Source organism: Salmo salar, chromosome ssa02 (assembly GCF_905237065.1).
Source record: "Salmo salar chromosome ssa02, Ssal_v3.1, whole genome shotgun sequence".
Classification (NCBI taxonomy): Eukaryota; Metazoa; Chordata; class Actinopteri; order Salmoniformes; family Salmonidae; genus Salmo; species Salmo salar.
Genome location: NC_059443.1, coordinates 49,440,816 through 49,468,787, shown reverse-complemented (window position 1 = coordinate 49,468,787; position 27,972 = coordinate 49,440,816). Strand labels below are relative to the sequence as shown.

General features: G+C 42.6%; 1 protein-coding gene across 3 annotated transcripts; it reads right to left on the bottom strand.

Annotated features, from left to right (window-relative positions):
• Window positions 1-270: 270 nt before the first annotated feature.
• Window positions 271-27,972, bottom strand: LOC106584872 (EGF-containing fibulin-like extracellular matrix protein 1). Of its 3 annotated transcripts, none has more exons than XM_014170482.2 (9): window positions 27,720-27,972; window positions 25,586-25,676; window positions 14,868-14,913; window positions 14,177-14,452; window positions 7,254-7,373; window positions 6,944-7,063; window positions 6,462-6,585; window positions 3,288-3,480; window positions 271-2,199 (listed from the first exon to the last, which is right to left on the bottom strand). In XM_014170482.2, exons 2-9 carry the CDS (start codon window positions 25,664-25,666, stop codon window positions 2,038-2,040), a joined length of 1,122 nt encoding a protein of 373 aa, XP_014025957.1. In that variant the 5' UTR covers window positions 25,667-25,676; window positions 27,720-27,972; the 3' UTR covers window positions 271-2,037. The 3 variants fall into 3 exon arrangements, with proteins under 3 accessions (XP_014025957.1, XP_014025961.1, XP_014025952.1); XM_014170486.2 differs by having other exon boundaries at window positions 27,732-27,941; XM_014170477.2 differs by lacking the exons at window positions 25,586-25,676; window positions 27,720-27,972 and adding an exon at window positions 16,755-17,166.

Sequence of the window (27,972 nt, the reverse complement as noted above, 5' to 3'; positions counted from 1 at the left end):
TGTACACCTATGTAGATATTCCATAAAATATCAGCCGTTTCCAGCTCCAATAGTCATTTACATCATTAACAATGTCTACACTGTATGTCTGATCAAATTTATTTTATTTTAATGGACAAAAATGTTTGCTTTTCTGTCAAAAACAAGGACATTTCTAAGTGACTCCAAACTTTTGAACGGTAGTGTATATTTAAAAATGTTAAGTCTCAAGAATGTTTTATGTATTAGAGCTACAAGTGGACTTCCTGCCTATAAAATAAGACATTTATATTGGCAATTTTCAGTCTTTAATTACATTTTATTATCACCCCAATAAATAATTTTCATATTGGAATGTAGCCACATTTGGTTCCACATAATATTGTTGCCAGAACTATGTATCTACATGGTAGTTATATAGGTATATTATATAGGCAGGTACATTGCAACCACAGTGTAGGTACACATTGTTATTTATGATAGGTCTACAACTGTTACCTCCTTAACACTTTTTACAAACAGACATTTGCTCAAATTGACTGTTAAAACCATAGAGATATGCAATACTGTAATCACACTGTACCTACCTATATATAGTACATACGCAGTTGAAATGGCATGTTATTGAAAGTGGGAAACTTTTGATTCAATTGAGCTTCCCTGTTGATTGGCAAGCATGAGTCATATCCTCTACTTAAAAACCCGAGATATCTCAAATTGTGATACCATGACTCCTTATGAAAGGCACTGTCGAAATGACCTAACGGTTTGTTGCAGATCGTTGACTGGAAATGCTGTGCAGAATCAAAAGGTACTCTGGCACACATACAGACATGTTAAGCAACAATTCCCCTGCCTATATGACCAAACAACACTGCCAATGATTTCCTGAAACTATCATTTTTGCGTCCAAAAGCGTTATTGCTTTATTCCCATTGGACAGAGGTTGCCGAGCAACTCTCCAATGGGGGTTGATGTGATCATACATTTCCATTCGTTAAGGATGCCATTAGATTACAACACATTGCAAACTGTTCCATCACTGTCCTCGCACTACACTTGTAACCCAATAAATCACACTTCACCAATAAGCTTGACTGTTTTAGGTACCTTTGTCTCTCTTCTAATCTCGGTTAACACAGAACTAAAATCTCACGCAATTTGGTCAGAAGCTGGAAGTTCGTCCAAGAGATTATCTCTCTTCAAGAAAACTGAAACAGATATGTCTCTTTTCAAAGACAATTGGTATTTATATTGACATCACATTGCATTACTGTACATTTCTTTTCAACTACATAAGTGAAAAGCTCTCCAAACAAACAAAATCAGTGATCTTAAAGGGGATATGATGTGATTGTGAACCTCACTTGGCAACTATGGTAAAAGATAAAAAAGGGCAAGTGTGATTTCAAACACTGGTTATTTCTCTGCAGGAAAACACATCTTGACTAGACTAAGGTTGAGATTTCACAAAGATTTCAATGTAACGAGAACTCATTCTCCTACTACAGCGCAATACGTACATTTAGCAAGGGATGAATAAGAAGGAGTTGTTTTCAATTTAAGTCACGTTATGCTCTTACAATGTTATCGTTAGCCAGTGATGCATAAAGTTACTATTTTGTGGCCTGGCTATTTCACCCTCCTGCTCCTACAGTATGTGTTCTATGTATGTGTTGGTTTACACTGCAATTATCAAATGGTTCCTTCTCTAAGAAAGGAATACACACTTTGAGCTAAAACAAAACAATTTCACCCAGTCCAGTGCTCAACCAGCAGATTAGACAATATACATTCAATCCCAATTTATACAGCCATCAATTTGAATGAAAACTAGCCAACACAGGACAAGGACCAGGAATGGGAAACCCTTGCAGGGAGTATGTGGATATCTCTATTAGATCAAAGCAGTACAGAGAGTGTTAGGCCTTGTGAGGGTCTGGCAGGGAGTAAGAGGGCTGAGTAGTTTTGCATTTTATCCACTAATGGATAATATGAGATATGGGGACAGGTAAACTGATCTAAGATCAGTGCCTAAGAGCAATTTATAACTGGAACTTAGAAGGCATAGGGTCCCACGATGATGGTGAGCCGGAGCAGAGAGCTGGAGCGGTAGTTGAGGGCATTGTTGTGGGTGACCATCTCCAGGTCGACCACGTGCTCCCGCGGTCCGGTCAGCGGCTTGGTCATCACCAGCATGGCGCTGACGTTACTGGAGCGCTGGTAGGTTAAAGGGATTATTTAGGTTAGCATGTTCTGAGGATGCTAACAAGGGTCCTATCACTACCATTATTTTACACTTGTTGGATAAAAACAAGCAATTGTCAATAAATATTCCTAAAATGTTGATAGAACAAAATACGCTAGACTGGGGTGGATATTTTTTTGGGCTGTGAAATAGATAATGCAACAAATGGCAGTGAAAACACTTTTTTGCACATTTGTCACAGTAAACTTGCAGTCACACGATGCTATGTTGTATGGTCCTACTACAACTTGGGAAAAAAATCTGTTCATTAGGCTACAGATTAAAGTAGTGATACATTTTACAGAGTAGTGAAAGTTCACAGTGATGAGCTTGATGCTCCTTTCCAATAAATATTGAGGGTCTTAATTTGTATGCTGGTGACAAGATGATCGGTGCTTGGCTGCCAGTTGACAAATAAAAATGATCTTGTGCTTATCCATAATCTCATCATGTATCCTCTGCACTATGTACAGTATCTACGAGCTGTTGGCTGGAACAAGAAAAGCACATTTGCTGTTTATCGCAGACTTTTTGTGCCAAAACTATCGACAAAGTTAAAAGTGGGATGGAAACATATTGCACAGTTTTTTATTCTGTAAATTAAGTACCTTTTTATGTGCACTACGTCATTACGCACAGCCTTTTAGTCGCAAGAAGTCAGTTTGATGGAAACACACCACTGCCGGTAAAATTTGTATAATTTTTGGTGCGAATATTAGAATATCTGCTTCAAACCTACCTATAAACTACTTTTTAGATATCCAATAAAATAAATAGATATCCAATATAATAAATGATGTAAGTGGGAAATGTGTGTGAGCTATCCATTTAAGGGTAAGGGATCGCAATGAGGGGAAGTCAAAAGATGATTTAATTAAAGGGACTGTCTCACACGATATTCCCTAAATAGCAAAGGGCAACCAAAACATCTGAAACCACACCCTACCTCAAATAAGTGTTTAAATAACACAGTTGATGAGAGATCATTCAGATGCTGACACCATCTGACATGATGGTAACGTTAATGCCTGGTGAGTGACTGAAACATCTCTGGGCTCACCCTGAGGAAGAACTCCCCTCCCTCGTTGCCAGACTTGATCCTGAAGGTGTTGTGCATGTTAGGGTAGACGCTGGTGGCCTGGATCTGGAAGATGTCGGCTGGGACGGAGCGCTCCGACGAGATGCTCATGTACTTGTAGACGATGGATGGCGGCAGGCTTCTGCACATTGTGGGCGACTGGCAGCTGCAACGCCTACAGACATGCAGAGACAGAGAGAACCATTGGATGTGGTCATGTTAGCAGATACTTTTATACATGTGGCTTATGGGGTTTTAGCTATGTGGTCATTTTAACTTTATCAATCTGGTCCTTGTGGCTTTGTCTACAGTATGTGTTTTTTTTAGCTAGCACTTTTATTGATGTGGTTCATGTGGTTTTGTGTAAATGGTCATTTTAGCATTTTAATACATGCGGTTTTAGCTATGAGGTAATTTTAGCTGACACTTTTATCCATCTGTAACTCCCCACCAATGTGTGTAACTTATGTTGTAGCCTAGATACTGAAAAATAACACTACTTACACTGCCTGGCTGCCTCCTGCTTATATTTGCAATGATGTAATCTTAACAACCTAAATTAGTTTATACCTCATGTCGATCATGTCCTCCTAATTTTTGAGAATGGTTTGATCCCTCGGAGGTATAGGCCAAGTGAGAATAAAATCCTGAGTGAGGGAGCAGGGGAGGAGCAGCAACTGCGTAAAGTTTTTTTTGTTTTGCGTAAAGTAACACGTAAGGTTGTTTAGTGCACAGGGAAAGGAATCCTCAAAATCAAATCAAATGTTATTTGTCACATGCTTCATGAACAACAGGTGTAGAGTAACAGTGAAATGATTACTTCCCAACAATGCAGAGAGAAAGGAAATAGAGAAATAATAGAAAAGTAATAACACGTAATAATAAAAGTAATAATAAAACACACAATGACTAAGGATAACTTGGCTATATACACAGGTACCAGCAGCGAGTCAATGTGCTGGGGTACGAGGTAACTGAGGTAGATATGTACATTATAACTAGGAATAATGTGACAAGGCAACAGGATAAATAATCAACATTAGCAGCAGTGTACAGTGCCTTCAGAAAGTATTCATACCCATTGACTTATTCCACAGTTTGTTGTTTTACAGCCTGAATTCAAAATTGATTACATCTTTTTTTTCTCTCACCCAATCTCTACACCCAATACCCCATAATGACAAAGTGAAAACATGTTTTAAGAAATGTTTGCAAATGTATTGAAAATGAAATACAGAAATATCTCATTTACACAAGTATTCACACCCCCGAGTCAATACTTTGTAAAAGCACCTTTGGCAGTAACTGAGTTAGGAAGCACGCCTGTGTCTTTGTAGTGACTGGGTGTACTGATACACCATCCAAAGTGTAATTAATAACTTCACCATGCACAAAAGGATATTCAATGTCTGCATTTTTATTTTATCCATCTACCAATAGGAAAACCTCCCTGGTCTTTGTGGTTGAATCTGTTTGAAATGCACTGCTCGACTGAGGGACTGTCACGACTTCTGCCAAAGTCGATGCCCCTCCTTGCTCGGGTGGTGCTCAGCGGTCGACGTCACCGGTCTTCTAGCCATCATTGATCAGTTTTTCATTTTCCATTGGTTTTGTCTTGTCTTCCTACACACCTGTTTCCAATCCAATGAATCATGTTGTGTATTTAATCCTCTGTTTCCCCTCATGTCCTTTGTCGGTGATTGTTTGTGATGTTATGTTACGTGGGATTTTGTATCGGTGTGCGACGGGTATACTTTACCCATTTATTTTGTACTTTGGTTTTGGAGTTAAAAAAAATAATTAAATACTCCATTATTAACCAACTTGGTTTCTCCTGCACCTGACTTCCCTGCCACCTACATACACGAATATGACAGGGACCTTACAGATAATCGTATGTGTGTGATACAGAGATGAGGTAGTGATTCAAAAATCATGTTGAACACTATTATTGCATACAGAGTGAGTCCATGCAACTTATTATGTGACTTGCACATTTTTACTCCTGAACATACAGTATTTAAGCTTGCCATAACAAAGGCATTGAATAGTTTTATTTGTAATTCATTTGCAAAAATCTGGAAAAACATAATTCCACTTTGACATTATGGGGTATTGTGTGTAAGCCATTGATCCAAAAGTCTCAATTTAAATACATTTTAAATTCATGTTATAACACAACAAAATGTGGAAACCGTCAAGGGGTGTGAATACTTTCTGATGGCACTGTATGTGATGAGTCAAAAAAGTTAGTGCAAAAAGGGTCAATGCAGATAGTCCAATTTTTAGGGCCTTCCTCTGACACCGCCTGGTATAGAGGTCCTGGATAGCATGGAGCTTGGCCCCAGTGATGTACTGAACCGTACGCATTACCCTCTGCAGCGCCATGCGTTCGGATGCCAAGAAGTTGCTATACCAAGCAGTGATGCAGCCAGTCAAGATGCTCTCAATGGTGCAGCTGTAGAACATTTTAAGGATCTGAAGGCCTATGCCAAAATCTTTTCAGCCTCCTGAGGAAGAAGAGGCATTGACGTGCCCTCTTCAAGACTGTGTTGGTGTGTGTGGATCCTTAGTGATGGGGACACTGAGGAACTTGAAGCTCTTGACATGCTCCACAACAGCCCTGTCGATGTGAATGGAGGCATGCTCAGCCCTTCGTTTGCTGTAGTCCACGATCAGTTCCTTTGTCTTGCAGACGTTGAGGGAGAGGTTGTTGTCCTGACACCACACGGTGATCAGGCCTACCCATAGCCGCGGGAAGTAGGGGTGCTGAGGGTGCTGCAGCACCCCCTGATTAATCACAATTGAAAAAATAAATACTAATAAAAATGAATAATAATAACCAAATTAGTGCACTAGGCCTTAATTACTCCTGTATGAACGTAGAAAAATACTTGTCAGCAGAGCAGAGAAAAATACCCCCCTCTGTTGAGAGCATCCACAGCCCGAAACATCATCCCGTCAACAAATAAAAGTCCTGCAGCCACTCTATGTGGTCATTTAAGGGTCCATACTATGTATACTATGTAACCATCTGGATTTGAACCTGGGTCTCCTGTATCCCACAATACTGTGTTAGCCCGCAAAGACTTCAGGTCCCAATCAAGGTTACTCATCATGTGATTATCATCATGCATTTCACCGGACCATACTCACCCCTCTCCTGTCTTCACATAGGGCTCATGGCAAGGGTTCCTGGGGTAGCAGCGGAAACCACCAAAGTAGTTCCAACACATCTCGTCCTCGCGGCAGTTGTTTCCTGTTTCACACTCATCTATGTCTGTTAATGGAGAGAAATGTAGCTACTGAGAGAAAATGTAGTCAATGGTAATTTCAATAAGAAAATAACTTAACATAGATTATGAGTTTAGTGCAACTGTCTTGTAGTCTTTGTAAACAAGCAATGCGAAGCTTAAAAGTAAATGTGAAACTATCATGTCTATCTCATGTACTGTTTGTTAATCAAGTGTCAATACTGACTTTATACCAAGATACAAGTAAAACTCTAGGCCTAAAGCCAATGACTTATCATTGGGGATTCAGGTAAACAGGTATTGAGATTCATTATTATGACGTACGACTTGCTGCTGGTGTAAGAGAGGGCTAGATATTATTCTAGTTGAAACAGGCCTATTTACCTTGGCACATTCGGTTGCCTTGGAGCTGGTATCCCTCGGGACAGGCACAGACATATCCTCCGGGCTGATTCACGCACTGCCACTGGCACATGTAACTCGAGAAGGCGCATTCGTCGATATCTACGAATAGATAAATATTACGAGGTCAACCCTTAAAGGGGAGGAGGCTGACAGAAACTTCTCAGGAAAGAAAATATTAGGTGTGAGTGGGGGGATTGTAAAATTGTATCAGTATACATTAAGGTACTGATAAATATACACTGAGAATACCAAACATTAGGAACACCTTCCTAATATTGACTTGCAGTACCTTGGCAGGAGGCTTGGTTAGAGGCTAGCTCATAACCCTGCTCACACTGGCAGATGAAGGAGCCCATGATGTTGTAGCACTGGTGCTGACAGGGGTTGCTCCCCTCACACTCGTTCACATCTGCAAGACAAGGAGGGACTAATAAATTAAAAGACAAATTGCAGAAAGGCAGAGCGGATGTGGAAAAGTCCAAATTTCAGGTCCATTATGATATTCTGAGAGAACAACTTGGCACATACTGTATAACAAGGCAATTAGAAATGCTAGACGGGCTCATTTTTCGAACTTGATCACTAATAATCAGAATAATTTGAGATTGCTCTTCTCAACCATTGATGGCCTGATAAATCCGAACCTATTTGAACCTTCCTGCACATCTAAATGTGATGAGAGATAAGATATAACACATTAGGCTTGGTATCAGTCAAGCAAGACCTGATGAGAAGTTTGATGATATGTGCCTACCATGCAAAGGCACTATGGATTTATTTTCCTTGGTTGACACCAACATGCGCAGGAAAGTTATCACGCCTACTCCCGCGTCGGCGCTCGATGTCACCGGTCTACTAACCACTGGTCCTGGCAACCCACATTACGCACACCTGGCAACCATCATTATGCACACCTGCTCCCGATCGTTATGCACACCTGGACTTCATCAGTACCTTGATTACTTCCCCTTTATTTAGCCCTCAGTAGCCTCAGTCTTCAGGCTGTATTGGTTTTGTCACGTCTGCTCCCGCTCTTCCCTCCCCCTGGCACTTGAGGGCGCCAGATTGCCTTGCATCACGCACTCCTGCCATCCATCACGCACACCTGCCTTCCCTCGTCACGTGCATCAGCATTATTGGACTCACCTGGACTCACTTATCACCTGTTTATTTCCTCCCCTATATTTGTCAGTTCCCCAGCTCTGTTCTCCGTGGCTGCATTGATTGTTTTTGTCTTTGTTTTAAAAAAAATTACATTTTAGTTATTTTAGCAGACGCTCTTATCCAGAGCGACTTACAGTAGTGAATGTATACAGTTCATACATTTCATACATTTTTTCCCCCCATGCTGGTCCCCCGTGGGAATCAAACCCACAACCCTGGCATTGCAAACACCATGCTCTACCAACTGAGCCACACGGGACCATGTGGTTGCCCTCCAGGCCAACATCCCGGAGGTAACCAGGATCTCCAGGAGGTTTTCTCCAAGACCTGTGCTACCTCTCTCCCTATTCGTAGCCCCTGGGACTGTGCCTGCTAGCAGACTCTGCGCACTGTCTACCCACTGTCAGTGGTTGAAACCAAGGCTATGAAGGAGTACATCCAGGAGGCTCTCTGCAGGGTTTCATCCACCCATCCACTTCCCCTGCGTCGGCAGGCTTCTTCTTCATGGCCAAGAAAGGAGGGAGGTCTACGTCCGTGCATCGACTACAGAGGTCTCAATTCCATCACCACCAAGTACCGCTACCCTCTCCTGTTGGTGCCATCGAACAGCTCCATGGGGTCCTGTTTTTTACTAATCTGGACCTGCGGCATGCCTACAATCTGATCCACATCCGGGAGGGGGATGAATGGAAAATGGTCTTCAGCACAATGTCTGGGCACTATGAGTACTTGGTGATGCTTTATGGATTAGCCAATGCTCTGTCGGTGTTCCAGGCATTCGTGAACAAGGTGTTCTGGGACATACTTGGGCGTCAGGTGGTCGTGTATATTGACGACATCCTGATCTACTTGGCCAACTTGGAAGATCACACCGCCCACATCCGGGTAGTCCTGGGACGCATCCTGTAGAACAACCTGTACGTCAAAGCAGAGAAGTACCAGTTCCATCAAGCCACTGTCTCCTTTGGATACCGGATCAGCCCGCAAGGAGTGGTTATGGATGAAAGGAAGGTCGGGGCAGAAAGGTCATGGCCAGTCCCAACCACCGTAAAGGGAAAACGTTTTTTTGAGGTTTCCCAACTTCTACTGCCGCTGGATTAAGAATTTCAGCTCCATCGCCTCTCCTCTCACCTCTCTCCTCAAGGGTGACCCCCGCAAGTTGGTGTGGAGTCCTGCAGCCGATGAGGCCTTCCACCTACCGAAGGGTCGTTTCACCTCGGCCCCGTTGCTGAAACACCGAGATCCTATGCTGCCCTTTGTGGTGGAGGTGGACGTCTCAGAAGTGGGTGTGGGAGCTGTCCTGTGAATCTAGTGAAGAAAAGGGTCCACCTTACTTGGTGCGGGTTCAGCCGCCTCGCTGTCCATATGTACTCCAGGTTCCGATGGTCGGTGAGGATGAGAAATGTGTCCTTGGCGCCCTCCAGCCAGTGTCTCCACTCTAGTGCCAACTTCACTCTGCAGGAGACAGTTTTTTAGAGTAGTATGCACATGTATACAATATTTTTGGGTTACCTTGGCGTTGTGACAACTTCACCCTGTCATACCGCCCAGGTTCAAAAAACATCAAAGCCGATGCCCTGTCCCATCTCAACGATTCGGGAGAGGTTCCTGTCCTGAGTGCACATATCATTCCGCCCTCCGAATCGTTGTCCCCATGCTTTGGGATGTAGACGTGGACATCCGCCAGGCTCTGGAGAGGGAACCCGCACCTGCTACCTGCCCTCCGGAGCACAGCTACATTCCCAAGGAGGTAAGGGATCGGCTGTTGACCTGGGCGTACACATCCCTTGCCGCTGGACACCCAGGTATCACCCGCACCATTCAATCCATCTCCGCTAAGTACTGGTGGCCAACCTTGGCGCACGACATCATCCGCTACGTCAACACCTGCTCCGTATGTGCCCAAACCAAATCTCCCCGGCACGCTCCAGCAGGGAAACCCTTTCCGTGCTTCAGCAGCCTTGGCCTCATCTGTCCATTGATTTAATCACTGATCTCCTCTCTTCTGGGGAGATCAGCACAGCCAGAAGAGGACTGGCCAACCCTCAGAGCCTGGTTCCTCTCTAGGTTTCTTCCTAGGTTCTGGCCTTTCTAGGGAGTTTTTCCTAGCCACCGTGCTTCTACATCTGCATTGCTTGCTGTTTGGGGTTTTAGGCTGGGTTTCTGTACAGCACTTTGTGACATCGGCTGATGTAAAAAGGGCTTTATAAATAAATGTGATTGATTTGATTCTGATGGTTTCACTACTATTATGGTTGTTGTGGACAGATTCACTAAATCCTGCCATTTTATCCCTCACTCTGGTCTCCCTACCACTCTCCAGGTCGCTGAGGCACTGTTCCAGCAGGTCTTCCGGCAGTATGGCCTTCCGGAGAACATCGTCTCCAACCGGGGTTTACAATTCACGTCACGGGTATGGAAAGCCTTCATGGAGAAGCTGGGGGTCACAGTCAGCCTCACTTCTGTGTACTGGCCTCAGTCCAAAGGGCAGGTGGAGAGGATGAACCAAGAGCTGGAGAGGTTCCTCCTTAGTCACTTCCAGTGTGTCCTGTGATATCAGCCAGCCCTGTACAAAACTATTTCACTCCTTGAATTCAATGTAAAATCCACACTGTTTGCATGTCAAAATTATTTCCCAGTGATACACAGCATTGTAAAACATGCTAGTTCCATGTTTTACCATTTATCTTTGTTATCTAAAAAATAACATGGGCCAAATTTCATGAGACAAGTTGATCCAAAACACACTCTGCAGTCCAGACTACACTTTCTGATGTTCCATTTCCTGGATCAACAAAAGCATTTTTCTGGGGTGGTCTCTATATACAAAGCACTAAAAATAGGGGATTTATATACAGGGAGTTGGAGGTGTTAAATGTGTGGGAGAGAACACCAAGTCTGTTCAGAAAGCTCAACGCACCGATCCCCTCATACCCTAGCCTGCTTCCAGATATGTTTGTCCTGTATTTATTGCCAAATCCTATGGTCATTGACAGCACAAACAGATCTGAGACCAGGCTACTCTTACCCTGCTGATGTAACTAATTTTGTGACGACAGTGATGGACACAATGTGAGAACTATGTCATCCTGGAGGCTGGAAGTCTGTGGAAACAAGTTCCCCTTTCAACCACACACACACACACACACACACACACTTCCAGTTAACAAAGCCCGGCTGACCCTGCTTTTGGCTGGTGGGATTGGGAGGTGAATAGCCCTAATGATCAAAGCTGGCCACTCAGCATGTATGAGGGGAAAAAGTGATGATACTGTCACCCAACAACCTTTTTTTCATAGAAATTAAGACCGGTGACAAGTTGACATGCTGACAGAGGTGAACCAATCCTGAAATCAAACTTGAGTTTTATGTAGCATAATAGAGTAATTAACACACTGTGCCAGAAATACGAGTGCAAAGAACACGACACCTTAAAATATAGTACTTCTTGCCAGAATTTGATAAAACTACAACGTTGAAATACAACCTCACTACAGAGTGCTTGCACATATTCTCCCCCACCCGCCCCCAGAACATTTCATACAAAAAGCTTGGCTTACAAAGATCCCTGTGCCGTTGCAAGAATGCTGTGCCAAGCACCCCTATATATTCTCATTCCGTCAAGGTGTCAGGTTCAAGATGTTTCCTCGCAAGGGGACTACTGAGGGAAGCCCCCCCCACCACCACTTCAAATATGTAAACATCCAGGATGAGAAACTACTGATTTGAGAAGGGCAACAGCTCTTCCTTTGAAATTACGAAAGAGAGTAAACAAGGGACCTATGCTTCTGGAAGAATATGCCGCAGACCAAATCAAATGCTAAAGACTAAAGGCCATAAGTAAGCACATGCAGTGATGTTGTGACTACTGTTTTGGTGGACCTATCTGTCCATGTCTGAGGTGGATGAGATGTGTGATGGCTCTAGTAAGTGTCTGCTGGTTGTCTCCTCTTTGTGGTTCTTCAATAACGAGTTGCTATTGAACCTTACAGTCAATGTATTGAACAGTAGAATACTCAGGCTCTGTTCCAATACTTTAGAAATATGTTCTTCCTCCCTTGGGGAGAAATGACAAATCACTAATCTGACCAGATTGGATTGGTGAAAGCAATAGGGTGGAAACCTTGCATTCACATGATATTTTCAGTTACAAATCAGTGATTACAGTTCCTAAGGGTTTAACTAGTCCACTTCTAACACAAATGGGGCACAAACCTCTCCAGGCTTTTGAGCTGTGCAGGACGAAAATGAAGACGAAGACGAGCTAACTTGACAAAAATAAACTTGCATCTAACATTGTCACAATTGAGTTAGGGATATTGTTACCTAAAGCAATCTTACTGGAAGCAGCCACTCATTTTTAGGTGACTCATTTTAAGTTTGTCTCCACAGATCATATGCTGAGATCAATTCAAAAGTGTTTATTTACGCCCACATTTCCTGGAAAAGGAATCCCTAGGCTGTGTTCAGTAGGCACGTAGTGGAAAAAAAACTTTCGGAAACAGAGTGAAATGGAGAGGAACTATCTGAACTTATCCAATAAGAAATACTTGTTTTCGTTTTCTATTGCAAAACGTTTTTGTTACTGTATGTTCTAATGCACACAGCCCTACTTTGTTCAGCAGTGCAACATAATAATAGCACGGCCTCTAGTCCTTATTCCCTCCCTATCTCTTCCTCTTGGCCCTAACCCTTCAATGTTTGCCTATCTGGAAGGTGGAAGCATTTTGATGAAGCTATTCCACTACACTGCTCAAACCTTTCCAGATATGTAAACATTGAAGAATTAAGGCTGGAGTTAAATCCCGCCTTGTGAACTTTTATTAATGGTCAAGTGCCACGGTCTTATTAGCATTAGTTACCAGACTCGCAGGCAGCATGTGGCAAATGTTTACCAGTTGTAAGAACAAGACACTGCAATAACCTTCCTTGGTAACAGTGTACGTTTTGACTGTAATGACGAACTGGAAAAGTATCAATGCAAATTACTAAAGCCATTTTTTTTGGAGATGGTGCATCATTTTGATTTTGTATTTGACACTGTATAATACTGTACAGTACATATCATAATACCACTAATCTGTCTGCCTTTAGTTTGTGAATCATTCCAACTTAAGGACAGTCCCTCTGATGAAAGAAACAATATGATTAAATGAGAAAAAAATATGTTTCAGGAATGTGTTGTTGGCGACCATCTCCTTCCTTCCCTGAGCTCGGCTTGGCTGTCGCCCCATGTTGATTCAATGGTTTATGTAACAGCAATTGTTTCCCTCTACTGCCAGGATTTGGCATGTTGCAACTTGACTAAAATCTTGCACCGTTTGCCAACAGGAGATTGGAGGACGCACCCACACGCATGTACACACACACACACATGCATGCACACACACACAGAGACAAATGAGGGCATACTTTAATGACGGCTGCAAATCCATCATCCGAAGAAAGAGAGCAAAGGGGTAAATGGAAGTTAAGTGGTTTACAGATCAAATACAATGCATCTTCATAACCTGCAGATAGCACATAAACTGTTCATATACTGTGTTATTGGCTTAACAAAATAGGATTACATGTAGTGTAAGATCTTCGGTGCCAGTAAGGAATTTCACTAGAACTGTTTCCATACAAAGTGCTCTAAACTTGAAAAGGGACTGCAATCAATTTGAATGAATTCCAATTGGAATGAATCCTGAATTGACTGAATGACAATCTGTGATGGCTATCTTTTGCCTCAATATCTGTTCATAAACTAGCATCGGTAGTACTCCAGAGGGAAATCTGCCTGCTGGGATTGCTCATTCAAACTGGGGCCCCTGCAATGCTGAGTACTGTACAGTCCGCTTATAAGAATCAACCTCTGGTCAAAAACTGTTTGGCAGATCCATTCCTATATACTTCAAATTACATTAGCCAGGGAGTGATGGAATCTTTGTATGTAGGATTAAAATGATGCTGGACACTTCCATAACAAATCAAGGTATTTGTATTTTACTATAGCGTGCCCTAATCCTAACACGCCCCAGTTATGTTGCGTGGGCTTACTCTTACCACGGCAGTAGTTGAGCTCGTCCACCACGAACCCCGCGGCACACTGCATGGTGCCCTGGCTTTGGAAGGAGCTCTGGATGACCCGTCGGACAGGCAGAGCAGGGGCGGGTGCCAGAGGACGCTGTTCCTCCACCAGAGGGGCCACAGTGGGCTCATCGGCACCATTACTGACGATGATCTGGGCATTCTGGGGCAGGCAGAAGTAGCCTCCGAAATGGTTGATGCACCTCATGCCGCCCTTGCAGGCGTCGGGCACCGTGGTACACTCGTTGATGTCTGAAAAAGGGAGGACCGCATTCAGAGACGGACCTGGGTTCATATAGTAAGCCACGGTTTGTTTTCTTTCAACTACTTAAGCTGCGGCTTGATTGAGCTTGCTTGGCGCAATGAAACCAGTGGAATAGCCCCAAAAGTGCAAATCCCACCCACCTGTCACTCCAGGTTGGAAAAAAACAAATAGTATTTGAACACAGGTCTGGTCGGAGTGTAACACCACCAAGTCAGCATGAGTATACCAGGAAAAACCCCACCTCCACCATCAAAATGCTTGGTATACACATACTGTATCGGTGTCTGCTAGAACTGATCGTATCTCTTCTATAGTGGTATTCAATTAATCTACTAATCAATCTATTCATTAAGTCAGAAACATACAAGGACATTTGACAAAGTGTTGATAAGCACCTCTTACCTTTGCATTCTTGTCGTTCCATGTCAAATGTATAGCCATCTGTGCACTGTAAATAGAAATAAGAGAGGATAAGTATCTGGTACTCAATTGATTGGTTTGTTGATTGATTGAGGGATTGATTGATTAAGCGATTGATTAATTGATCTACAAAATACGAATCACATATCTCTGAAGCTTCACAGTCTATATCTCATTAAAGATGTAGTCTTATGCTCCTTTGTTATGCCACTTGGAGCCTATATATGAGGAAATCAGACAGACAGCAATTAAGGAGTCAGCCTGAAGAACACCTGTGTCTGCCTAATTCACCCAAAAACAATGTGTTTAGTCTGTCGCCATCCAGGGAGGAATGTCTGCTCTCCTCGCTTGCTCTCGTCTGAGTCACAGGATCTGCCACTGTGTGTGCACAGGCATGTGTTGTCTCCAGTCTACATGAGTCCAGACTCATGTTATTACCTCCATAATTCAACAGCTCCAACAACAACAACTTCAACTACAGTCATTTGTCGAGAAGGAGACATCCTCCACTGGAGACATGCCAATGCTATCCCATCCCATCAATGTCCATTCCAAGCCCTCTGTTCATTTTCATTAACGTTCACTTGGTACATGAATCAGGGTTGGGGCCAACTCACATTTCAATCCAGGAAGTGATTTAACATTTTACTTCATGAAATGCAAATTGTCCATTTGTTTACAAAGACGATTTTCATTCCCTGAATTAAAAAATGTAATTGACCCCATCCTTGACTTGAATGAAATCCCACTTTGAAAAGCGTATATCGTCCTTCAGTATTGGCTCTTGCTTGTGCTGCCCCTTACAAAAATAAGTTTGTGGCTAATTTGCTGCAAACTAAATATTGTGCGACAAAATTTAGCAAATGTTGGCCACTAGTGGTGAATCTGCAGCAAACCTTAGGCAACAATAATATTTATTGCCACTAGTGGCAAACAGTTCGCCAGAGTTGTTTTCTGACAAACAATTCTCTCAAGATTATATTTTAATCTGTGGCAACAATATTTATTAGTGGCAAACCAGAAGTAGTTTCAAGACCAGTAAGCATTGATGACCAGTCAGTGGGAGAAGCTAAATCTATTGGAAATTCAAACCAAGTGATCTATCTACCGAAGTTGTACAGTGAGTGTCTAACTTATTAATTAAACATCCTAATAAACTTAAAAATCATGTTAGCTAGCCTGTTTAGCAGTTTTATGGGATAGAGTGAAACACATGTTGTTGCAAACTGTCAGTGCCACTGACTCAGCTAGTGGCTAGCGCTTAGCTAGATAGCTATCACATTTGTGCACAATTAATGTGGTAGTTAGCTAGCTAACTAATGATTTGCCTAAACACATTTTTAGGTAAAGACTTGCTGTCTTGTAATAACAAATGTCAATATGCTAGCCAGCTAGCGTCACTGTTCAGTACCGTGTTAGCTGGCACAACAGCTAAGTTAAAGTAGCAACAAGCAATATGAGCTGACTTGACCATGCATCAACACCCTGGAAATATGTTTATGGTGTCACATGCTCCCTGTCCGGCCTCTAGGTCACCAGGCTGCTTGTTATGGCGCACGCCTGTCACCATCGTTACGTGGATTATGACACTCACCTGGACTCCATCACCTCCTTGATTACCTGCCCTATATATGCCACTCCCTTTGATTCCTTCCCCAGGCGTCATTGTTTCTGTTTCAGTTTCATGACTGTGCGTTGTTCGTGTTTTGTATTATGTTTCGTTTATTGATTAAGTCACTCACTCCCTGAACTTGCTTCCCGACTCTCAGTGCACATCGTTAAAGAATGACGCCTCACCAAAGGGAAGCATCAGGGATTGATAAAATTTTTTGAGGTGATGTCGGGTCTGGGTGTCAGAACCGGAGCTACCTGGGAGGCCTCAGCCGGTTTGTCAGATTTCCATGCCTCCGTGGGTTCGACGGGTTCCCCTGCCTCAGCGGGCTCGACGGGCTCCTGTGCCTCGACCGAGGCAACCGGGGAGAACTCAGCTGGCTCATCAGGCTCTCCCGCCTCAGCTGGATCGACAGGTTCCAGCGCCTTAGCAGTGGTGACCGGTTCGCTCCTGATCCCCGGGATCATCATCTTGGTCGGCGTCCTGCGGCTTGAGCCGTGCGTCGGGGAGTACTGTCACATGTGCTCCCTCTCCGGCCTCTAGGTTACCAGGCTGCTCGTTATGGCACACACCTGTCACCATCGTTACGCTCATTATGACACTCACCTGGACTCCATCACCTCCTTGATTACCTGCTCTATATATGTCACACCCTTTGGGTCCTTCCCCAGGCGTCATTGTGTCTGTTTCAGTATCATGTCTGTGCGTTGTTCATGTTTCCTGTTTTGTATTATGTTTTGTTTATTGATTAAATTACTCACTCCCTGAACTTGCTTCCCGACTCATCGCACATCATTACATGTGGTGCATTCACTCATAACACTTTTTGTGATAAATTAGTGTAATGTAATCTTCTTCAAGCTTGATAAGGTAAGCAAATGCATTACATGTAGTATTCTCATAAATGTAGCCTGCTATACATTTAATCTTTGCAAAAATGTGCTCTTTAAACTGCTAGCTCATCTTGATCATGTGTTTTTCCTTCTCTTTCTAGAAGCAAACAGTTACCAAGCAGAAACACAGATTGATTAGTTTGAATCAATTGTGTTGCCGCTTGGCTGGAGAAATATCTCATATACTGTGGCTCTCTAGGAACAGTTGGCCACACATTTAGAATTGATAGTCCTGAGTCCCAGTTTATGCTAGCACATTTTTTTGGGGTTTGTATAGCATTTACACAAGGTAGAATCATTGTTTTCTTGTTGAAAATATATAGCATGCCAGTTTCAGTAAGAAGCATAGCAACATCAAGGCAATTTTGTAACAGGTGACCCCAGTAATTGTTTTCAGTATCTTAATAATGTTTTGTGTTTCCTGATTGTGTCAGTGCATGCAGTCATTAGGCTTTGGACAAAGAACAAAGTTCACTCAAAGGCAATAGTTCTGAATTGGGTTTGATTTATGAAAAAATATATATATTTCAATTTTGTTTATTTTTCTTTTAACTTCCATTGGTTGAAAGCTAATTTCTAATCAGTTATCACTTAGCTCATGAACATTTGGTAGTTAAACATCCTAAGGTTAAAATCCCCATAGTGTTCACATTTCACTCATGTAAATATTGTAGCTACATAACATTTTTTTAATAAAACATTTATTTGGGAAATATTCAGTCTTTGCTCATTTTTTCCTTAGCATGCTGATTATCATTCCAAATTCTATTGGATTTATTTATCTGTTATTAATACATTTAATATATGTAGTTTAGTATATTTAGTACATTAAGTATGTTTAAATGAACTTGCTTCTCACAGATAAGCTAAACTAAAAGGTATGTGTAATTTGGTTTATGTAGATAAGACATTTAATCAGTGTTGAGGAAGCTACTCTGAAAATATAGTTTTCCAAGCTACCAATTACTTCACACTGGAAGAAGTTAATTAAACTACCTTTAATAAAAATAGTTTACTTAACTATATCTGGGAATTAGACGTTCATCCATGTTGTTCAAATTTCAAGGTTGTTGCAAATGTCACATTGTGATGTTTTTAAGGTTAAGTTTAGTCATTAACTCCGAAATCTTAAGGTTAGGCATTAACTCTGAATGTTTAAGGAAAAAGTTAAAGTTTGGGTTAGGCTTAAAATGAAAATCTAAAAAACAACTTTCTATCATTGGATTTGAACTTGCAACCTTCGGGTATCAGAGGCAGATGCTTACACCCACATCTGCCATCCCTGTTCACAATGCCCTTGCACAGCATTTCCCAAACTCGGTCCGGGGTGCATGTTTTGGCTTTTGCCCTAACACTACACAGCTGATTAAAATGATCATAGCTTGTTCATTAAATCATTATTTGACTCGGCTGTGTAGTGCTAGGGCAAAAAACAAAACGTGCACCATTTGGAGTCCTGAGGACCAAGTTTGGGAACGTCTTGTCGCGCGTGGTGGGGGTGAGCAGGTCAGCTGTTTGTTCACCCACATTATTTTAACAATTGTAAAAAAAATTGAATTAACACCCCATTTTTGTCCCAAATTTTGTGGTATCTAATTGGTAGTAGTTAGTCTTGTCTCATCGCTGCAACACCCGTACGGACTCAGGAGAGGCGAAGGTCGAGAGCCATGTGTCCTCCAAAACACAACCAAACCAAGCTGCACTGCTTCTTGACACAATGTCCATCCAACCCGGAAGCAAGCCGCACCAATGTGTCGGCGGAAACACCGTACACCTGGCGACCTGGTCAGCGTGCACTGCGCCCGGCCTGCCACAGGAGTCGCTAGTGCGAGATGAGACAAGGATATCCCTGCCGGCCAAAACCTCCCCTAACCTGGACGACACTGGGCCAATTGTGCGCCGCCTCATGGGCCTCCCAGTCGCAGCCGGCTGCGACAGTGCTTGGACTCAAACCCAGAATCTCTAGTGGCACAGCCTTAGACCACTGTGCCACTCGGGAGGCCCCTTACCTTTATTTAACTAGGCAAGTCAGTTAAGAACAAATTCTTATTTACAATGGCGGCCTACACCGGCCAAACTCGGATGACACTGGGCCAGTTGTGAGCCGCCCTATGGGACTCCCAATCATGGCTGGTTGTGATACAGCCTGAATCTAACTGCGCATTCACATTCTCTCAAGATGCTGAAATAAATAAATAATAATTCTCCACTCCGGTTCCTGAGTCAAAATTTTGCCTACATTTGGTGTATAATTTTACTGGAAGAAATGCTTAATTCTGCAGGAATTAATATTAAGGTTATAGACCTACAGTCAGATTTCGTTTATTCCATCTGAACAGTAGGCTACAGTAGGCTATTGTTTTCTCTTTATTCAACCTGCCCCCCACCTGCCCTTCATCCATACAATATTGCATGACCCTAAACCTGCCTTCCCCGCAATATAACTGTGGGGACTGCGGGTTATGAGTCAGCCCACGCATCACTGGCGCGTGGTGCTCAAGTTCAGAACGGCTGTCAGTCAAAACCCATACAGAGCTGTGAAGTGGAGACCCTGAGATCTGACGTCATGTAGAGCATGTTCAAATCAAATCAAATTTTATTGTTCACGTACACATGGTTAGCAGATGTTATTGCGAGTGTAGTGAAATGCTTATGCTTCTAGATTCGACAGTGCAGCAGTATCTAACATGTAATATCTAGTAATTCCACAACAACCCTAATTTCTAACAAATTCCACAACAAAACCTAATAACACAATCTAGTAAAGGAATGGGATAAGCTAACTCTCTCTCCTCTGCTCTCATCCTTCTAGACCTATCTGCTGCCTTTGATACTGTGAACCATCAGATCCTCCTCTCCACCCTCTCCGAATTGGGCATCTCCGGCGCGGCCCACGCTTGGATTGCGTCCTACCTGACAGGTCGCTCCTACCAGGTGGCGTGGCGAGAATCTGTCTCCGCACCATGCGCTCTCACCACTGGTGTCCCCCAGGGCTCTGTTCTAGGCCCTCTCCTATTCTCGCTATACACAAAGTCACTTGGCTCTGTCATATCCTCACATGGTCTCTCCTATCATTGCTATGCAGACGACACACAATTAATCTTCTCCTTTCCCCCTTCTGATAACCAGGCGGCGAATCGCATCTCTGCATGTCTGTCAGACATATCAGTGTGGATGACGGATCACCACCTCAAGCTGAACCTCGGCAAGACGGAGCTGCTCTTCCTCCCGGGGAAGGACTGCCCGTTCCATGATCTCGCCATCACGGTTGACAACTCCCTTGTGTCCTCCTCCCAGAGTGCTAAGAACCTTGGCGTGATCCTGGACAACACCCTGTCGTTCTCCACTAACATCAAGGCGGTGACCCGATCCTGTAGGTTCATGCTCTACAACATTCGCAGAGTACGACCCTGCCTCACACAGGAAGCGGCGCAGGTCCTAATCCAGGCACTTATTGTCTCCCGTCTGGATTACTGCAACTCGCTGTTGGCTGGGCTCCCTGCCTGTGCCATTAAACCCCTACAACTCATCCAGAACGCCGCAGGCCGTCTGGTGTTCAACCTTCCCAAGTTCTCTCACGTCACCCCGCTCCTCCGCTCTCTCCACTGGCTTCCAGTTGAAGCTCGCATCCGCTACAAGACCATGGTGATTGCCTACGGAGCTGTGAAGGGAACGGCACCTCCATACCTTCAGGCTCTGATCAGGCCCTACACACAAACAAGGGCACTGCGTTCATCCACCTCTGGCCTGCTGGCCCCCCTACCTCTGAGGAAGCACAGTTCCCGCTCAGCCCAGTCAAAACTGTTCGCTGCTCTGGCACCCCAATGGTGGAACAAGCTCCCTCACGACGCCAGGACAGCGGAGTCAATCACCACCTTCCGGAGACACCTGAAACCCCACCTCTTTAAGGAATACCTAGGTTAGGATAAAGTAATCCTTCTAACCCCCCCCCCTTAAAAGATTTAGATGCACTATTGTAAAGTGGTTGTTCCACTGGATATCATAAGGTGAATGCACCAATTTGTAAGTCGCTCTGGATAAGAGCGTCTGCTAAATGACTTAAATGTAAATGTAAATAAGAATATATCAGTATAAAATATATGGATGAGCAGTGACAGAGCGGGAAGATGCAATAGATAGTAAAGAATAGATGGTGAATAATACAGTATACATTATATACATATGAGATGAGCAATGCGAGATATGTAAACATTCTTAAAGTGACTAGTGTTCCATTTATTAAAGTGGCCAATGATATCAAGTCTGTAAGTAGGCAACCGCCTCTCTGTGCTAGTGGTGGCTGTTTAACAATCTGATGGCCTTGAAATTGAAAAACAGCTTCTATCTCTCTGTCCCAGAATTGCGACTCCACTTTGTCTCTATATTGACAGTTTGCTTGTTTGATTGCCTTACGGAGGGAATAACTATTCGGCCATATTTCCAGTCGCCTTGCCATGATTAAATGCGGTGGTACATGCTCTCAATTTTGAGCAGAAACTGCCATCAATTCACAGTTTCTGGTTAGGGAAGATTTTAATAGTCACAGTGGGTACAACATCTCCGATACACTTCCTTATAAACTCGCTCACCGAGTCAGCATATACGTCAGTGTTAGTATCTGAGGCTACCCGGGAACATATCCCAGTCCACGTGATCAAAGCAATCTTGAAGCGTGGAATCCAATTGGTCAGATCAGGGTTGGATACACCTAAGTACGGGCACTTCCTGTTTTAGTTTCTGCCTATAGGAGGGGAGCAACAAGATGGAGTCATGGTCAGATTTGCCAAAAAGAGGGCGGGGGAGGGCCTTGTATGCATCGCAGAAGTTAGAGTAGCAATTTTCGAGCTTGTTACTCACTAGTGTACAGCAATCGATATGCTGATAGAATTTAGGTAGCCTTTTTCTCAAATTATCTTTCTTAAAATCCACAGCTACAATAAATGCAGCCTCAGGATATATGGTTTCCAGTTTGCAAAACGTCCAGTGAACTTCCTTGATGGCCGTCTTGGTATCCGCTTGCGGGGGGATATACATGGCTGTGACGGATAACCGAGGAGAGTTATCTTGGGAGATAATACGGTCGGCATTTGATTGTGAGGAATTCTAGGTCAGGTGAATAAAAGGACTTGAGTTCCTGTATGTTGCTACAATTATACCATAAGTTATTAATCATGAAACATACACCCCACCCTTCTTCTTACCAGAGAGATGTTTATTCCTGTCAGCGTGATGCACTGAAAATCCTGTGGCTGTATGGACTCCGACGGCATGTCCCCAGCTAGTCATGTTTCCGTGAAACAAAGTATCTTACAATCCCGGATATCTCTTTGGAAAGCAAATCTTGCCCTGATTTCGTCAACTTTGTTAACTAGGGACTGGACATTAGCGAGTAATATACTCGGAAGCGGTGGGTGGTGTGCGCGCATCCGAAGCCTCACAAGAAGACCGCTCCGGCGCCCTCTCCTCCGGCAGCGTTGTTTTGGGTCGGCCTCTGGAATCAGTTCAAATGTCCTGGGAGGTGCAGACAAAGGATCCGCTTTGGGAAAGTTGTATTCCTGGTCGTAGTGCTGGTTGTGCTGGTAAGTTGACGTCTCTCTGATATTCAATAGTTCTTCCCGGTTGTATGTAATAACACTTAAGGTTTTCTGGGCTAACAATGTAAGAAATAATACATAAAAAAAATACTGCACAGTTTCCTAAGGACTAGAAGCGAAGCTGCCATCTCTATCGGCGCCATCTGTGGCTGTACAGTAACGTTGAAAAAGTTACTGTACAGCCACTGTGTTCAAATTTACACTCTTGTCAGTGTTCAAATCTGCCATTTCCAACACGTATCCAAGTACGAGTGTAAAGGGCTACCTAAAGTTACTTTGAAAAACTAGTTCACTACATTTAAACTACCTTGTGAAAAAATTATCATCATGTGAATCTGAAATTTCATAGACTACAAATTGCAAGAACAGATCACATTGGGGTCATATCTTAACAGAATGTTTAATTTAGTCTATTAAACACAAAAACTATGTTTCAAGTGAGAATTGGGCAGATCTGATGCCCAAAAAATAAAGTAAATGATTGCCTACTTCACCCATAATTTATAAAATTTTTGCAAACAAAGTATTGTGTAGTTCCAGTAGATTGCTGCACCACTACCTGCCAAAAAAGTTATTAACTACCTAGATTTTAATTTCTCAACTACCACCAAGCTACTGGAAAATGTAGTTAAATTACTAGTTGAACTATGCTGAACAAAAATATAAATGTAACATGTAAAGTGTTGGTCCCATGTTTAATGAGCTGAAATAAAAGATCCCAGAAATGTTCCATGTGCACAAAAACGTATTTCTCTCAAATTGTGCACAAATTTCTTTACATCCCTGTTAGTGAGCATTTTTCCTTTGCAAGCTAATTAATTCTCCTGGCAGGGGTGGCATATCAAGAAGCTGATTAAGCATGATCATTACACAGGTGCACCTTGTGCTAAGGACAATAAAAGGCCACTAAAATGTGCAGTTTTTCCACACAACACAATGCCACAGATTTTGTTTTGAGGGAGCATGCAATTGGCATGCTGACTGCAGGAATGTCCACCAGAGCTATTGCCAGAAAATGTAATGTTAATTTCTCTACCATAAGCCGTTTTAGAGAATTTGGCAGTTCATCCAATCGGCATCACAATCGCAGAACACGTGTAACCACCCCAGCCCAGGACCTCCACATCCGACTTCTTAACCTGCGAGATCGTCTGTTTGCACAACAGAAGAATTTCTGCACAAACTGTCAGAATCCGTCACAGGGAAGCTCCTCTTCCTGCTCCTCGTCCTCACCAGGGTCGTGACCTGACTGCAGTTCGGTGTCATAACCAACTTCAGAGGGAAAATGCTCACCTTCGATGGCCACTGGCATGCTGGAGAAGTGTGCTCTTCACGGCTGAATCCTGGTATCAACTGTACCAGGCAGATGGCAGACAGCGTGTATGGCGTCATATGGGCAAGCGGTTTGCTGATGTCAACGTTGTGAACAGAATGCCCCACGGTGGCAGTAGGGTTATGGTATTGGCAGGAATAAGCTACGGACAACAAACACAATTGCATTTTATCGATGGCAATTTGAATGCACAGAGATACTGTGATGAGATCCTGAGGCCCATTGTCGTGCCATTCATACGCTGCCATCACCTCATGTTTCAGAATGATATTGCACGGCTCCATGTCGCAAGGATCTGTACACAATTCTTGAAAGTTGAAAATGTCCCAGGTCTTCCATGGCCTGCACACTCAACAGACATGTCACCCACCTATTGAGCATGTTTGGGATGCTCTCAAATCAAATCAAATCTATTGGTCACATACACATATTTAGCAGATGTTATTGAGGGTGTTTGTGCTTCTGTTCCTAGCTCCAACAGTGCAGTAGTATCATAAATTCACAACAATACACAAATCTAAAAGTAAAAGAATGGAATGAAGAAATACATTAATATTAGGACGAATAATGTCGGAGTGGCTCTGGATCGGTGTGTATGACAGCGTGTTCCAGTTCCCGCCAATATCCAGCAACTTTGTACAGCCATTGAAGTGGAGTGGGAGAACATTCAACAGGCCACAATCAACATCCTGATCAACTCTATGCTAAGGAGACGTGTCGCACCTCATGAGGCAAATGGTGGTCACACCAGATACTGACTGGTTTTCTGATCCATGCCCCTACCTTTTTTTAAGGTGTCTGTGACCAACATAATCTTATCTGTAGTCCCAGTCATGTGAAATCCATAGACTAGGGCCTAATGAATTTATTTCAACTGACTGATTTCCTTATATGAACTGTAACTCAGTAAAATGTTGCGTTTATATTTTTGTTCAGTGTACATGTAGTTCACTACTCCCCAACACGGCATTAAATGTTGTTAATACAGAAAGTAACCAAAAATCTGAACTAATTAGTATATTTATATGTTGCAGGAAACAATAGATGTTCGCTACAAGCTTTCTAGAATTGTTTTCCAGAAGTTCACAAGTCACAGAAAATTTGACGCCAGTTTGCCACAAAACTGAAAATTTGAGCTTGGCACAAATTTGCGGAATATTTACCAAAGAGCCTGTTTTTTCGGTAAGGAGCTGCGTCTTTTAGTGCCATTTTTTTTTGCAGCATGCACTGCAGTGTATGCATGTGGAGGTTGTGAGAGTGGCACTTGCCGTGTATGAGATGGGTTCCTCAGCCTCCTGCGAGACGGCCATGTTGACAACAACACTCAAGCACAAGTAAATCCGTAGCATTGTGACGTCCCTGCGACATTGAGAAAAAGATTAGGTGAGAAAATGTGTTTTTCAAGTAAGTGTCCTTGTGAACATGTTGAGTCTCAGAATGTTCCAAAAATGTCTGTATACATTGGCAAAATGGTTGCAGAGTACATCTAATTTGGTCTAGTATTCTTTATGTTTCCAAAATAGTAGTCCACAACCTCCCTGTGACATTCCCATGGCCAGTACTCACTCCCTCCAGTTTTCTAACACATGCTGAGGAAGGCACTAAGTTGAGATCTGTGTCAGCATGGACATGATTCTCACAAACCAAATTCATAGCTCTGTCCGTTTTATGTTATATTATCATGAAATTATATAAGATATGATTATATGCTGATTATAACTATATATGGTGCATACATTATAATTGGCATTAATATTTGAAAATTGGCATTATGACCTGTATAGCAAAAAACTTCCTTAATGAAGAATTCAGCACATTCTATTACTATTTAACTATTTTCCTAAGCTGGACAGAGCAACATCCCCTTTGCACGATGTCCCTTCATTGAAAACAGGAAATGCTTGGAAAATCATGTTCAAATTCCAGGGCATGACCTGTGGCAAACTTACAGTAATACCACAATGCCTAACGTTCAAGGAGCTGATGCTGGCATATTGATATTGCGTATCCAGTGTCTGAAAAAGTAGGTACTGTATCTGTTAAGGTTGTCCCAAATAGTGGGTCAGCTGGGATGCAGACACTAGTAAATCATACAACTACGACTCTGCCATTCTCCTCCATAATTACAACAGTGAACTTGACTACAGAATAATTGGCTACCAGTGTGTGTGTGTGTGTGTGTGTGTGTGTGTGTGTGTGTGTGTGTGTGTGTGTGTGCTTGCATGCGTGCAGAGTGAAAACCAATTGTAAAGCGTCTTTATTGCACCATCAGTTGGTGTATGTTGTTAAGAAAAATAATTACATCAGGAGAGTAATTGTTAGGCAAGTACAAACATCTCCAGTGGGAGCACAGCCTGGTCTCATAGACTAGATGTAACATAGTAAAAGTAAATCCAGGACACCCAATTTAGTATGATATGTTCCGTTTGGTATGGTTACATAAGACAGAAGGTTACTTAAGGGAAAAGCATAAGGAGGGAGGGTGGTTGGTTTGGTGTATAACAATGTGAACATCTAGCAACCCAAAAGGTTGCATGTTTGAATCTCATCAAAGACAACTTTAGCATTTTTGCTAATTACTTACTTTTTACATTACATACTTTTTTAGCTAATTGGCAACAACTTAGCATGTTAGCTAATCCTTCCCCTAACCCTGGACATCCACAAATTAATACATACCATAAGATAACTAAATGGAGTGGGTCAAATTTACTTACAGAATGATAAGAAATGCTCTGAGACCAGGTTGCAGCATTCACTTTTTTATTGGCAAAGGTTCAAATACCCCTCCAGCTACCTTTTGAATCACCCTATCAGTTTCATGTTTTCTCTGAAAGTACATCCCCATTCCGCGTTTAGCTCTTGTTAATAATGTAATTACTTTAAAGTTTAATAAATCATTATATCCTATTGGTGTCGTATTTAGCGTTATCAACATAACATATTTTAACACTAATCGCCCCACGTAGTAACGTTTGAGTTACAATATAAACCACAGTTGGCTATCTAGTATCTAGCCTATCTGCCCAAGGACTACAGATGAAAACGACCAAACTGGCTAAATCTGGCACATTAAATGTTAATTAATGTGCATTGTCCCTGTCAAATAAATAAATTGGCCTAGAATAGAAACTGTCAATTCCGACATGGTGCGAATGTCTGATGCAGCGATTATAAACAAAACCAATTTCCGATTATAACAACGATGCAATATATACAAAAATCATATATTGGATTTATAATAAATGATTTAACGTCTCTTGAACAATGCGCATTCAATTCAACAGATCAAATGTAGATTAGTATCATAATGGCATGCAACCTAATTTGGAGTAGTGCAAAATGTAACGTTAGGCTATGCAATGTACGGTTTCATCTGCATTCGATAGGGTTGCAATTTACCTGTAAAATTACTTTTTAGTTGGGTGTGTATCAATATTCAATTGATTATTTTCCTCCGGAGGGTCCCGTCAGAAGTGATGGTGAATCTGAAGAAGCAACTTCTCCCTGAAATCAGTAAACTTATGTACAAATTACCAGGGTATCACAGGGTAACAAAAATATCGGGAGGTGGTGCTATCTTTACAGGTTACATCCGCGTCAAAGGTTTTTTGTCTCTTTAACATTGGAAAGTAATTTATACTGTATCTAATAA

Excerpts from the sequence above, each read along its gene's own strand:
- LOC106584872 (XM_014170477.2), bottom strand. The coding sequence starts at position 16,967 with ATGATGATCCCGGGGATCAGGAGCGAACCGGTCACCACTGCTAAGGCG. Across the intron at positions 14,914-16,754 it reads AACCGGCTGAGGCCTCCCAG|TGCACAGATGGCTATACATT; the intron begins GTAGCTCCGGTT and ends TTCTATTTACAG. Across the intron at positions 7,374-14,176 it reads CGAGCTCAACTACTGCCGTG|ATGTGAACGAGTGTGAGGGG; the intron begins GTAAGAGTAAGC and ends CTTGTCTTGCAG.